At 40.2% G+C, this 15,163-nt stretch overlaps 2 protein-coding genes across 4 annotated transcripts in view; one reads left to right on the top strand and one right to left on the bottom strand.

The window, feature by feature from the left end:
• Positions 1-4,435, bottom strand: part of CFAP95 (cilia and flagella associated protein 95) — a 185,923-nt gene extending 181,488 nt beyond the window's left edge. For both annotated transcript variants that reach the window (XM_047701185.1, XM_047701184.1), the window contains exon 1: positions 4,329-4,435. The gene's annotated coding sequence lies outside the window, so the exon portion shown is untranslated. The remainder of the gene's footprint in view (positions 1-4,328) is intronic.
• Positions 4,436-4,530: 95 nt separating this feature from the next.
• The window catches only part of PTAR1 (protein prenyltransferase alpha subunit repeat containing 1), a 61,490-nt gene continuing 50,857 nt past the window's right edge, over positions 4,531-15,163 (top strand). The window contains exons 1-2 of one of the 2 annotated variants that reach the window (XR_007122135.1): positions 4,531-4,716; positions 14,642-14,811. Coding sequence is in view for 1 of the 2 variants with exons in the window: in XM_047698777.1 (XP_047554733.1) it covers positions 4,631-4,716; positions 14,642-14,811 (256 nt within the window). In the remaining variant the exon portion in view is untranslated. The remainder of the gene's footprint in view (positions 4,717-14,641; positions 14,812-15,163) is intronic. The other variant, XM_047698777.1, reaches the window with a different exon arrangement.

Raw genomic sequence — 15,163 nt, 5'->3', positions numbered from 1 at the left:
AACTCTCCTAAGTTTAATGCACATGTTATTTAAAATTCATTTATTAATTTCTATTCCATTTTTTGAAGTGGTATTCAATATAATAAAAACTTTAAAAATGATTACTACTTCTGTTAACTTTTAAGAATTCATAAAAACACATTGATAGTGTAGCTTTTTGACAAGCATTATTTCCCTGCTATTTGTTAATAAGTTCTTGGATTTTAAATTTTATGATAGTGATAAAATTGAAGTTTGGCATACTATAACTATATAGTTACAATGGTAATATTACAAAGCATTTAAAATTGAACACTTACTTTTTCTTAGTGGGAAGAAGTTTGTTGTTTCTGTAATAATAGCTAGTACTATTTACACTCTATCTTATGTAACATTACCATGGGAAATGGACTTCAAATAAATGGAGTAAATAAACAACACATCATAGTGATCTAAGTAGAATAACAGAGTGAAACTGGAAACATTGTAAGTTTCTCCATGGTTCTTCACAAAAGTAATACTAGGTTTGTCATTAAAATCACCTTGGCAGGGCGCCTGGGTGGCTCAGTGGGTTAAGCCGCTGCCTTCGGCTCAGGTCATGATCTCAGGGTCCTGGGATCGAGTCCCGCATCGGGCTCTCAGCTCAGCAGGGAGCCTGCTTCCATCTCTCTCTCTCTCTCTGCCTGCCTCTCCGTCTACTTGTGATCTCTCTCTGTCAAATAAATAAATAAAATCTTTAAAAAAAAAAAAATCACCTTGGCAGAGCACCTGGGTGGCTCAGTGGGTTAAAGCCTCTGCCTTCAGTTCAGGTCATGATCCCAGGGTCCTGGGATCGAGCCCGACATCAGGCTCTCTGCTCAGCAGGGAGTCTTCTTCCTCCTCTCTCTCTCTGCCTACTTGTGATCTCTGTCAAATAAATAAATAAAATCTTTTAAAAAAAAATCATCTTGTCTTCTTTCCTAGCAAGGCCATCAGCATATATATTAGGTTTTTCATTATAGAAAGTTTGGAATACCCAGAAGAACATAAAGAATATAAATAGGTCTAATTATCTCTAGTAATTCTATCATACAGATACAACTATTAACATTTCATTTTATATCCTCCTGGTCTATTATACAGATGTATATGTGATTACATTGATATTACATATAATTTGTTTTATATATATAATTAGGGTTGTCTTGTATGCTGTTTTGGTATTTCTTTTTGTCATTACATATCTATCTTTTCCCCACCATCAAATAGTCTTCTATAATATGAAAAGCATGAGTGGGGAGGAAGGGCAGATTGTCGAAATATTTTCACAGATACATTAGAGGTCACTTAAAGTCACTTAAAAATCAATACATCTCTGGGAGCCTGGGAGGCTCAGACCATTAAGCATCTGCCTTCAGCTCAGGCCATGATCCCAGTGTCCTGGGATTGATTCCCACATCTGGCTCCCTGCTCAACAAGGAGCCTGCTTCTCCTTCTTCCTCTGCCTTCCCCTGCTTGTGCACTCTCTCTGAATAAATTAAATAAATAAAATCTTTTAGAAAATTCAATACATCTCTAAAAAAATGAGTAAGAAATAGTTAACTAACAATCTTTGTTTTTATTAACATATACTTAAAAAATTCTTTTTAAATTATGAAAATTGTAATTTGTTCTTTGTGTTAGAAAGTAAAATTCTCCTATAAATAAATCTCCCACTAAGAATTTGGTACATATTCTTCCAGTTTTAATGTGCTTTTAAGCGACTAAATAGTATTTCAACTTACAGATTTACTGTAATTTACTAAATTCCCAATATTGGGCACTTAAGCTATTTACAATATTTCATTATTTTGCAGATCCCTGAATGAAAATCTTTGATTCCTTCGACAAATCATGCTAAATTTATCATATCCTATTCTTATATACATATCATAATTAAGTCTCATGAATTTCAATACTGAACTTCTTTGAACCTACTTCCTTATCTGCAAATTTAGGGGGTTAGATCACAGTTCTAATATGCTCCAATTCTAAAAAATTTGAGTTGTAAACATAGTAGCTCCTTAATAACTGAGTAAAAGCATTTGTGAACTCTTAGAAGAAACATGAGATATATAATTCATGTCTTTCAAATGAGTACAAAGAAGGTGTACGTGCATCGAGGTGTGTGTAGGTGGGGAAGGCATAAACAGAACCATACAGAGGAATTATCTTCTTAGATCACCAATTTTATTTCAGGATTGAAGGATAAAGTTTGGGGTTTTTTCCCTGTAAATATATTTTAAGATTTTAAAATCTCACTAATTTTTAAGATTAAGTCTTTGAAAAAAAATTGTATTTTTGAGTATGGTGCCCCCAGAAGTCAGGAGTTATTTGCTACCTTTATTAGGAAAGGATGCAAGGCTTTAAATGAAGAGGAAGGCTTATCAGATGTAACCCAAACCATTTAAGAACTGGCATCACATTCTTAAGAGTAACTAGGATATGTGAAGTAATGCTTGGCCTTGGACTCTAAACACACATTCACTCACTTCACTGCCTCATTTGAGAACTTGTCAAGAGCTTAAGGTTTGTTCAATTTTACTAATTCAAACCTGTCCCATCTTGCTTTTATACAATTTCGTGAAACTTCTAGCTCATTTCTTTTAAAACCAGAAGGCTAATGTCCAGACAGGCCTAACTTTTATCAACATACTGATGTTGGAAACAAAGGCAGAAGAAAAATTATTAAATGTTGACAATTCCTTGAAACAGGCAGAGTGACATTCTTCGGGGGACTCAATCGCCTCGATATTAATACTTTGCTAAGGGCAAAGGCAATCCTAGGGGCGCCGGGGTGGCTCAGTGGGTTAAGCCTCTGCCTTCAGCTCGGGTCATGGTCTCAGGGTCCTGGGATTGAGCCCCACAGCAGGCGCTCTGCTCAGCGGGGAGCCTGCATCTCCCCGCTCCCTGCCTGCCTCTCTGCCTACTTGTGATGTCTGTCTCTGTCAAATAAATAAATAAAATCTTGAAAAAAAAAAAAAAAGGCAATCCTAGCCTGACAACCCCCCACCCCCCGACCCCAGGATACTCTACTTTAACATATAAAAATTCCTTTAGAAATTTCCTTTATCTCTAAACCCCCAAAATACGTGTTGGCAATCACCCTCCAAGCATATGACCCACCAACATACATTTGAAGGGTCTCATGACTAAAGTTTTATTAGACAGTAATAAGCGACCATGTCCCAACAATAGCTAGCCCCAACAACATCCTGGAAATCTTGCTTCCAAAATTCCTTAGAGACTTAGGCTATCCCTAACCCCTCTCAATTTGAAAGTATGTAATGGCCATTTCTCCTGACCCCACTGCACCTCTTTCTGCCCATGGATCCTGTCCCGGTGCTTTAATAGAATCCGCTCAGGAATTCTCGCTTGGCCATTGGCTTCAACCCCTAACGTTCTTTCCTATATCAATACCCACAGGGAGTACTATCCACTAAATGTAGTTCACTTATAGTTCTCATTCAATGCTTTATGAATTTTGCAACAAGTGCATGGTTTTTACATTCACAATCATCTACTGTCCTTCAAACGCTCCACTTTATTTCGCATTAAGCAGACCATGAACTTGCTTTTAAAAAGTTTTTAAAAGATGGATCTCAACGAGTAAAGTAAAGATAACTGAACCCAAAGCACCCAGATTTCTCTATCACAGAAAGGTGAAGGGAAATCTGACATAAGGCATTTCAAAATCCAAATGAATTGGAAAGCCAGCTTTTCTTACAAAAAATAGTTGTAGCGAGGTTAACGGCTATCAAGAGCAAACTCTGTCAGGGTCTTGGTTTTCTAACTCCGAAACTGACCCGCAACCTTCAAAGCACATCAAGTGACGGACAAAGTGAAGTACACTCACAGAAAATTAATTTAAAAATTTCAGTACGTCTACCATATCCTGGGAAACACCTTTTCTTTCCTTTCTCTTCTTCTTTTAATACATTAAGTCTTTTTAAAAAGATTATTTTTTTTTAAATGTTCGCCGAGAGGCCGAAACTGGCACGCGGGTACAGGAGGAGGTCGCCGACACGGTCCCACTGGGCTCCCTCGCGACCGGCGTCGGAGGACCACGCCATCCCTGCACCTGGGCAAAGAGAGCGAAGAGGCTCTCCACACGCATCAGGGACCAACCGCTCAGGGGGACCCGCACTTCAGTTAAACTTTCCTGCAGAAGCCCGGGAAAGTCGGTTCCCACAACACTTGAGAGTGGGCGGCCGGGACGGGGTGGGGGTGGGCTTCACGCCGACTCTGGCTCCGGAGGAGGGACTTTAGGACCCCTCCCTCTTCGGCCCCAAGTGAACCAGAAATTAGAATAAAATGTGTAAAACAGCGACCTCAAGTAACTTTGCAAAGGAATCTGCAGCATCTCCGCGGACGCTTTGAACCTCGGCTACCAGCAAAACGTCGGGGACCAACCAGTCCGCCTCAGCCCGGGTGGGAGGCGGGCGCCACGCCCCAGCCGCCGGCGCGTGACCCGGAAGTGCTCGGCGGCGGCGGCTGCGACGGCCGCGGGGGCGGGGGCGGGGGCGGGGGCGCGGCCAAACCGGCGCACACGCGCGCGCTCCCCCGCGGAACTCCCGCCGGCCGCCCGGCGCTCTCCCGGAGGCGCGCCCGAGCCGCCGCGGCCGCCGCCAACATGGCCGAGACGAGCGAAGAGGTGGCGGTGCTGGTGCAGCGGGTGGTGAAGGACATCACCAACGCCTTCAGGAGGAATCCGCACATGTGAGTCGCGCGCCGGCGGTGCCGCCGCCTCCGCCGCCTGCGGGGGTCGTCGGGGGCGGGCAGGGGCGGGGCTGAGCCTCGAGCGGACCTCTGGGGGCATGTCCCGGCCCTCGCGCCCCTCGCCGGAGGGGACCGATCGAGGTCCGGGGCCCGACGGTCCTCGGCCGCCGCAAGGCCCGCTTTCCGCTACCGGAACGCGCCCGCGCGCGAGTCTCCAGAAGTGACCTCGGAAAATCACAACGGAGCGACTTTTTTCGCTCCCCTTCCCTGGGACTTCACGGAACTCGAAGGACTTCACGCGTGTGTCCCCAGCCTACATTCGTGTAAGGTACAAGGGCACGCACGTTGTGGTCCTGTAGATGCTTTGTAAACACAACTCTTCTGAGGTTCATCCTGGACCGGTAGTGGGGGGGCGGTCACCGATGATCTTTCCTTCAGTGGGCCAGTGTACTAGCTGGAGCTAGTTTGAGGCTGCTTTTGACTCTTGCCCCACTTGTCCCAAGATCGTGGAGGGACTCCGATGGAACAGTGTGCCTCGAAGGTGAACAGAGCATTCACAGCAGTGTAGCTTCCGTAGGCACAGGATGCGTCTGGTGTAAAGCCCAGGAAACCTTGACACTTTTTAGTATTAGCTGATTCATAGTTACGGGGAACGTTTTAACTCTTTTCGTATCCAGATGCTGCCGCCCTCTCTAAGTAGGACACCACAGGACTGACACGCGTCTCGCTCCCTCCTTCCTTTGCATGGTACTAGGAGTACTCCGGGAAGATACCAGTAGAGACTGTATTCTTTTTGACACTTTTGCCTTCATGTAACGAGTGAAAAAGGAAGCTATTAAAAGAAATGTCTACAGTATACAAAAGAGGAGGGAGAAGCAAGAATGTTTAATTTCCCTTCCTCTCTTTTCTCCCCGCTCACCGCAAAAGAAAGATACATGGAATCCAGTTTTACATTATTTTCACTTTCTCTAATTGTTCGTGAGGGTTTTCTTTTTAATATTTTATTTTTTAAACGGGAACACATGAATTATGGTTTTTTATGCATTTTAAACCGTAGGTACCAACCTTACATCTAAATGAAGTGTTCTTTTCCTTCAAAGCGGTGCTTATAAAAATTAAGACCTCAGATGTCTTGCTCCCTGCGGTACACAATTGGAGACCTGTAATAGTGCCTCATTAAAAACAAAACGCTGCTAGCCTCGAAACACACCTGCCTCTGAGAGTGTCCTCTTCTTTTCCCCTTGTCGCTGCTGCCTTTTTTAAAATGAGTGTTTGGAATGTTTTCCTGGCAGTAACCATAGTGGGTACTGGGTCTTGTAAAGAATGCTTTGATGCCTTGTATATCAGGCATCAGTCCCTTTTCGAAAATGAGAGCTTCAGTGTAAGTAAGAGACAACCTCAAAAAAAGAAAAGAAGTTTGTTTAAGGGAATGGCCTATTTTCTCATCACTGTTGTTGTTTTTCTTGAAGAAATTGTAGCAGAGATTAGAAGCCTAATAAATACAGGGATCGCAGTTTCTCTTCTTTTTTTTTTTTTTTTAAAGATTTTATTTATTTGTGTGACAGAGAGATCACAAGTAGGCAGAGAGGCAGGCAGATAGAGAGGAAGGGAAGCAGGCTCCCTGCTGAGCAGAGAGCCTGATGTGGGGCTTGATCCCAGGACCCTGGGATCATGACCTGAGCCGAAGGCAGAGGCTTTAACCCACTGAGCCACCCAGGCGCCCCGCAGTTTCTCTTCTTTAAGGTAGATTGAAAAAGCCCATCATAGGCGCCTGGGTGGCTCAGTCTGTTAAGTATCTGACTCTTGGTTTCAGCGCAGGTCATGATCTCAGGGACCTGAGATGGAGCCCTGCTCCTGCATCAGGCTCCTTGCTCAGCGGGCAGTCTGCTTCCCCCTTCCCCTTACCCCCCCCCTTTCTCTTTCTCAAATAAATAAATCTTTTTTAAAAATCAGTGTTTTATATTTGAAGAAACAGATTGAGTGTTCACTGGTTTGGTGGGTGAGAGCACAGTTTGGAATACATCTCAGTTTTTCTGGATCATATTTATTCAAACTCATAAAGGACTTTAATGCCCCAATCATATTTTTAATGATGAAAGCTCACATGCTCTCTATCAGTGCATAATTTAATATTATTAATAAACATTTGGGTCATTCATAGATTTAAAAGTTTGAAATAAGTTGAGCATTTGAAATTTGAAATGATACATAATACAGGTGCAAAGAGTTTAAATAGCTTAACTCATTGTTTAATATTAATTTTCAGCCATTTTGTAGTATATATTTCCTATAATAACGATATCTTCAATAATATTACTACACGGCATCTTTAAAAATGTCTTATGGTTTGGGTTGTTTTTTTTTTGTTTTTTTTTTTGATTGCCTGTACTTCTTCCCCTAATCTAGCCCTCTTACTTCCAAAATAAATAGGCTGTATTTCTGGTTAAAAGAAAAAAAGAAGACATTGTTTATCTCAATAGTTAGTTACCTAATTACACTTTTCAGTATTATAGGAAAAAGTTTTTCATTCTTTTAGTTTTCCTTTTTCTTCACACACAAGATGGATTGTAATTTTATTAGACATCATCTACTCCATTAAACATATTGACTTTGTTTCTGTAAAAATGCCTACCCAGGAGGAGTCGAACATACATTGGTTAAGATGTGGATTTTATTACTGGTAGATGTGGATAGGTTACTCTCTGTCAACTTCATTCTCCTTTTGAACTAGTGAGGTTGATGAGAATGCAGGAAAATAACCTTGCCCAATGTCTGGCCCTTAGCTGCCACTAGCTAAATATTAGATTTAACCTGAATTTCTGTATTCCTCAGAAAACCATATTAGCCAACTGGATGGTGAATGTGAAATACTTTATAAATTGAAAAATACCATACGAATTTTGTATGGTTGACTCTTGGAGAATACTATTGGAAAAACAGCTGAAGGCTTGACCAAGGGACTAGCAGTAGCTTTAATAAATAGGCCTATGCTGATGTGGAAGATAGCTGTTTATGGTGTAATTAGGGTCCTATCAAAAGTCTCTTGCCCACCAAGTTAATTTTTTATTACTGTTTAAAATATTTATTGAACTCTCACTGTTGATGAGATGTTACAGGTACTATCCTCACAGTGTGGAATGAGAAGTATAGAAGAACATAGTTCTTATACTCAAGGCACAGAAGTATCTGTGGTGGTGGCATTGTCCTGTCTGTGCTGTTTAGTATGCTTGCGTACTTGAAATGTGGCTAATGTGAATGGGGAACTGAATTTTAAATTTTATTTAATGTTAATTAAATTCTACATAGTGGCCATATGTGCCTAGTGACTACTGTATTGCACAGTGTAGCTCTGGTTGGAGACATTAGACCCACCTGCACGCACAGTGAATTAACCCTGCAAAGCAGCTGGTGATAAAGGCTGGACTGGAAGCATGGTGAGCAAGTGCTGTGAGAGTGTACGAGGCGTAGGAGGAAGGCTTTTTGTGTCTAGGCCAGGGCCCTTAAGGGAGGCGGGTTTTGAGCTGAACATTGAAGGCTGGGTAGGATTTACAGTCTCAGAGACAGAGCCAAGGACCTCCACACGAAACTGTGAATTAACCCAAAGTAGCAAAATGTGATTGAAAAGATAATAGTAGAGTCAGGTTATGGAAGTCCTTGACTATGTGGCTTAATTTCTTTCATTCCATGTGTGCATTCAGCAAAAGAGCACCTTTTTGTATATGACAGATACAATTCTAGACCCTGGATGTGCAGGTCTCGGAGTGGGGTGCACAGATCACACATCGTCCTTGGCCCCGTAGAACAAACCAACACACAGAATATGAAAGGAGCCTGAAAGAGTTAGAAGGATACTTTGAAGGAATAATAACAGAGGGGCCTAACTTAAACGAGAACCTCAAAATAAATCTTTTAAGGAAATAGCAACTAAATTGGGACATAAGGGATGGATGAGTTGGCTCAGAGAAAACAGCCTTCCCAAGCAGTGCATAGGCCCCAGTGATAACTTTGGAGTAAAGGAGTAGTAAGGAAAAGCACATCTTTAAATTGAATTTGAAGAGTAGGAAACCACAAGTCTGAATTGCCTTCTTACACTTCATTTTTTATCTATATATTTAAATAATAGCATAGTTGTAAAAAATTGGATTTGGAATCTGGCAGTCCTGGATTTGAATCTTAGCTTATCGATCAGTAACTGGTAGACTTAGACAAGACTCTTTCTTCATCTATAAAATGGGTTAAAATTCCTACCTTAAATTCCTTGTGTGAAATAAATGAAACACAGAGCCCTGCACACTACACTCAATAGACAGTAGCAGTTTCTGTAGCTGTTTTTAAAATATGTCCAGTCATACCATTCCAGCGATACATGGAGTTGTACTTTTTAGAATTGAGAAAGCCTTTGAGGTTTCTGAAATATCTTGATCACCAGCAAAGTTTTAATTATCAATATGAAAGGGTCAGTTTCTTTAGGTATTTTGCTAACTTTACTTTTTAGTCATTTTGGAAAGAATTCCAGTTTGAAGGTGACAAAACCCCCCCCTTTTTTTTAAAGATTTTATTTATCTGAGAGAGAGAACACGAGGAGGGGGAAGGGTAGAGAGAGAAGGAGAGAGAGAATCTCAAGCAGACCCTGCTCTGAGCACAGAATCAGACTCAGGACTCTGTTTCACGACCCTGAGATCATGACATGAACTGAAATCAAGAGTGGGACGCTTAACTGACTGAGCCACCCAGGTGCCCCCCAAATAACTATTAGACTAAGATTTGGCCATTTCCTGAATCCTTGGGCTGAGTTTTCTGTATGGTCACTCCACATTACTGGGTTCAGTTTAGTATATTTGAGGACCATTCTTCCCTCCCAAAGGGGAGACTGGGTGATACTACTTTTGAAAATAATATGCGAGCCTACTCTTTAATTGATGATGTTTCTGAAATTGCAGACAAGAAAAGCTGTCTAAACAGGAGGAGTAAAGTCAATGTCTGTGTTACCTGAACTTTGAACTTCATTTGGAAGTCAGCGGGTCTCCATTGTGAAGTGAAACACTCAGAAAGCTGTTGGTGCTTTGTATGATCTTTTTAAGTAAAGGTGTTGGTTCATTCCATTGTGCTGTTTCTTTGGAGCAACCCTTAAAAGTAACCTAGTAAGTGAGGTTCGTGGTATCTGAGGATATTAGAACTTTTTTTTTCCACCATCCCAAACCTTCAGGTCTTTAACAATCCTATGACATTGGTAATGTAGGTAACTATTTGAGTGTCCTTGTTAAATATAAGGGATCTAATTCTCAGAAACCTAAAAATATAAAAGACTGTAATTTAGTGGTAGCAAAAGAATCAGAAATTTCTCTTTTAACATTATTTCACAAGGAAAAAACTGGAGATATATCTGGTATTTATAGTACATTTCTTACAGCCATTAAAAATACAAAAATTAATTATGGAGGAAGATGTTTAATATAAATTGTTAAATTCTAAAAACGCATTGTAGGATTGTAACAACGTGGACAGAACTACAGTGTATTATGCTAAGCGAAATAAGTCAGAGAAATGCAAATGATTTTCACTCACATTTCAAGAAAGAAAACAGATGAACGTAGGGGAAGGGAAGGAAAAATAAGATAAAAACAGAGGGTGGCAAACCATAAGAGACTCAAATGTAGAGAACAAACTGAGGGTTGCTGGAGGGGAGGTCGGTGGGAGGATAGGCTAAATGGGAGATGGCATTAAGGGGATTCTTGATGTAATGAGTCCTGCGTGTTATATATCAGTGATGAGTCACCAAATTCTACTTCTGAAACTGATATGACACTGTATGTTAACTAACTTGAATTTAAATAAAAATTAATGAACAAAAAAAATTAATGAACACAGTAGGAGAGCATGTCCACTATAATACCACTTCTGTAAAAACACTTAGAAAAAAAGGGTGCATACCCAAACAGTAGTGTAGACGGATAGACAAAGAGACTTTTAGTTTTGTACCCCCCACCTTGAGTTTTCTAACTTTTCTTGCATATAAAATTAGAATTTAAATAGTCAGAAATCTAGAAGGAATTTATCTAAATCCTGCTTGCTTTCACTGATGTTTTTTATCTTCAGTGTCTTGGGTTTGGGGCTGACTATTAAGAGATCCAGATTTTTAACTTCGCATTAGCGGTGTGACGGTGTGACCTTGGGTAATCATCTTAACCTCAGTGGACCTCAGTTTTCTTGTCTAACAAAATGAGATACTGGGGAGAATGAGGTCCCTCCCAATTTTAAAATGATTCTAGAATCCTATTCTAAATTGTGTGAAATAAAAGTGGACTACGACCTGAGGGACTGAGGTCCCTCTGAAGTCAAATACGCTGTGAAGTTGGAAGCTTAGTGACCTACCTATCTTTATCAAGTACAGATTATATATATATATTTTTTTTTATTTATTTATTTGACAGACGGAGATCACAGAGAAGCAGGCAGAGAGAGAGGAGGAAGCAGGCTCCCTGCTGAGCAGAGAGCCCGATGTGGGGCTCGATCCCAGGACCCTGGGATCATGACCTGAGCCGAAGGCAGAGGCTTTAACCCACTGAACCACCCAGGTGCCCCCAGATTATATTTTTAGGAAGCAGCAAAGCACTGTATTTTAGGGTCAAATCACTTGACAAAGGCTTAATGTTTTTGCTTTACCTTGCCGTCTGTTAATAACTTTTCTGGTTGGCCTCAGGCTCTTGACTGAATTAAAGATAATACACTGCATCTTTGCCTGTTACTTCACAGCTTACCACATGCTTTACCTTGTAATATTTGTTCTTCCTAAGAGGCATTATTATTCCTCAGATAAGGATCCCGATGACAAGTGGCTTGCCACATTCCCATTTGACTCCCAGTGGTAGAACGGAGGCTAGCTAGAACCCTGGACCTTGGAAGATGGACCACTTTTGTCTACATCCTACTACCTCTCTCTGATGTTTTCCCTAGTGCTTTACATTCCGTGATATGGCCACTTCCATGAAAATAACTGTCAGGTTTCGCAGTCAGAATTTGGAAGCTGGAGGAGACCTAGCAGTCCATTTCCCTTATTTAGAGATGTAATACAGTTCCACCATTTTACAAATGAGGAAATTAAGGTCTGTAGAAGCCAAATGAGATAAGGCCAATGTAGATGAAATCCTGACAGAGCTAGCTAGCTAGGACTTGGATCCATTGCATTAGAAGGAAGTCAGAGATAATGTTCTTTTGGAGAGTCAAGAAGGAATATTCTTTGAAAACCATTTATTTGAATATTTTCACTGAAGTGCATGATAATTAACCTTTCAGGAGCAGTTACTGAGCATCTGCTGTATTAAGACAGTATTGTTTTTTTAAAAATTAGTTCTTGAAAGAATGGTACCCAACTAAAGAAGTGTGTTTTTTATTTGTGCAGATGGCTCTGTCCTTTTCATTTAGGTACTGAATTAATAACTGGACATTTTATTTTTGGCGTTAATAATGAGCAAGGCAGGTTTTTACGTTGTGACTTTCAGTAACTGCTCCTCCCTCGCAAATGGACTGTACCAAAAGGTAGGATCTTTTATTCTTGTTTATTCTTGTTACTCTAGCATTCATATTGTTGACTTAGGCAGTTCTTTGAAGTGTTTTAAGTGGTTATTAGATCTCAGAGAATAGACTTTCTTAAAATAATTATGCTGTTTTCTTTAATTCTAGCTTAATTTTTTAATGTTCTATTTTATATAGTAAGACCTGAATATCAGAAAGTACCAGAGATACAGGCAAATGCTCTGGACATGGCTAGGTGTCCTAATGGTGAATTAGATAGATGTCACATTAACCAAATACAAATGCAAAACATTTTGAAATACCGGATGTTGAGCTCAGATGTGCACAACATTGTTTCATGCTTCCTACAAAACTTTGTACTACTGGAATGGCAAAGTGTTAACATTTTATTATAGATATTGATACAGTTTGCATCAAAACTATCAGCACTTCAGAGGCTGGAACCACCTTGTTTTATTTTTGCATTTTCGGGACTTAACATAGTACTCAGTACCTTCTGGTACTCAGAGAATGTACTGATGTGATATATTAGAACACCTCTGAATCAGGTGAGCCAGTTGTCGAGACCAAAAGCCTTAGGTCTTAAAATCTACTTCAAGTGAAAGCAGCTTGAACGAATGGTTAGTGATTTAACTCATAGAGTACCCTTGTTTATCGATGAGTCCCTGTATCATTAATGAAGTGATCAGTACAAAGTAGGTTACGTCTGAGCTATCTAGTGTGGAGTTTCCACGAGAAATTCTATTGTAGTTCCACAGTTTCCCACCAGTTTGTGATGGTGGCCTAACAAAGAGGGCTTTTCTTATAACCTGTAATTGTACCTGTTTCCTCCTCTTGTATCTACCAAACTACTGTGTTCTTGGTTGGAGAATTCCAGGGACGTAATAGAAAATGTCATACATAAGCTCTGAAAACCGGTTTTTTATTTCTTTAATGTAGGCAGTTATAACATCTTTGTAATTGAAAGGCGTGTGCAGTTTTTGCAAAACCATCTTTATGTTTGCTGTTTCATTTACTGTGTACGTCAGCTGCTGTACATTTATTAAATTTTTGCCTCAAATATAAATTTTCAATTTAAGGGGAGGCAGATTGAAGGACATAGATGCCACCTTAAATGAAAATGACCTAAATTCTGAAATGTATTTTGTGTTTTAGCAGCATTTATCAGTGTGTTTTTTTAAATTCAATGACTTATGAAAGATTATAAAGAAGAAAAAATGGCCCCCAATCTTATTGAAAAGATAACTTTTATTGATAATTTGTTTCTCCTTTGCATAGATTACTAGGCAAGTGTAAGTACATGTGTTGACATATTTTTAAAATGGAAATAATACATACAAATGATTAGAAAATTTAAACTGTATAAAAATAAAATACTTTGTCTCCCCCCAAATTTCTTGGGCTCCTTCTTCAAAAAAAATACAAAATGCTTTACACTATATACTTAGTATTTTGCTCTTTTTCTGGTTTTATACGTCTTGACAGCCTTTCCATACCAGCATATGCGAATCTGTCTCTACCACCTCGACCTTGTACTACCATGTACTACCACATGGATTACCCTATTTATTCTACCCCTCTTATACTGATACATAGTTAGATTGTTTCCAGTTTCGTTGCACGGTTGCAGTAAACATCCTGTTGGCATATTTTGGTGTTGGATAATTTCTGAGCAGTGGAATCACTGGGGCTCAGAGTATATGCAATTTAAAATTTGGAAGACATTTTCAAAATTCCATCCAAAGACAAGTTTTCGTTTTTATCAGAAAGTCAGCATACTAATTTTTCTGCACTCTTATCTATATTAAAAAACACTTTTTAAATTTCTACTAATCTAGCAGGTAAACTAAATAATATTTTTAAGAAAGGGAAATATAGGGGCACCTGGGTGGCTCAGTGGGTTAAGCCGCTGCCTTCGGCTCAGGTCATGATCCCAGGTCCTGGGTTCGAGCCCCGCATCGGGCTTTCTGCTCAGCAGGGAGCCTGCTTCCTCCTCTCTCTCTGCCTGCTTCTCTGCCTACTTGTGATTTCTCTCTGTCAAATAAATAAATAATAAAAAATCTTTAAAAAAAAAAAAAAGAAAGGGAAATATGGGGGCGCCTGGGTGGCTCAGTCAGTTAAGTGACTCTTAATTTCAGCTCAAGTCATAATCTCAGAGTCCTGCGATTGAGCCCACAACAGGCTTTCTGCTCAGCAGGGAGTCTGCCTGAAGGGTCTCTCCCTCTTCCTCTGCCCTTCCTCTCTCTCCCTCTTCCCCCACAAAAAAATCTTTAAAAAAAAAAAGAGAAAGAGAAATATGTTACTTTTCTTTTTAATAGTCTGTAGCATTTGAAAAATGTTGAAAAAACAAATAGTCTTATCTTTAATTCTTCTTTTTGTTTTACATATTAAGAGATGAAATTGGCCTGATCCCATGCCCTGAAGCTAGGTATAACCGGAGTCCCATAGTCCTGGTTGAAAACAAACTTGGTGTGGAGAGCTGGTGTGTCAAGTTCCTCTTACCATATGTCCACAACAAGCTCCTTTTGTACAGAACAAGAAAGCAATGGCTGAACAAAGATGGTGAGTATGAACTCTGTCCTCCTCCTTTGTTTTTTAGAAACAGCATGGAATACAGGGGGAGGAACCTTCTCTGGGTGTTGGCATTCCTGGATTTGGGTTCTGGCTCTTTCATTCGCTGCCTGGGTGGCAGCTTAACCTCTCTGTCAAATGAGGAGTTTGAATCTGTCAGTAGTTTCTCGTTTTGCCTCCATAGTGATACAGGATTCCAGGCTACCTACTGCACCTGGACAGCACATCAGAGCAGTTCTGATTTTACCTTGTTATGTATCATGGTTATTTATAAAATTTTATTTGAAGAAGACATCCTATGGCTGTAAAAGAAAGTTGGAAAAATACTGAAGAGGACTCCAGT

This window comes from Lutra lutra, chromosome 13 (genome assembly GCF_902655055.1).
Source record: "Lutra lutra chromosome 13, mLutLut1.2, whole genome shotgun sequence".
Classification (NCBI taxonomy): Eukaryota; Metazoa; Chordata; class Mammalia; order Carnivora; family Mustelidae; genus Lutra; species Lutra lutra.
Note: the sequence above shows the minus strand (reverse complement) of the source record. Positions and strands in the feature narration are given on the sequence as shown.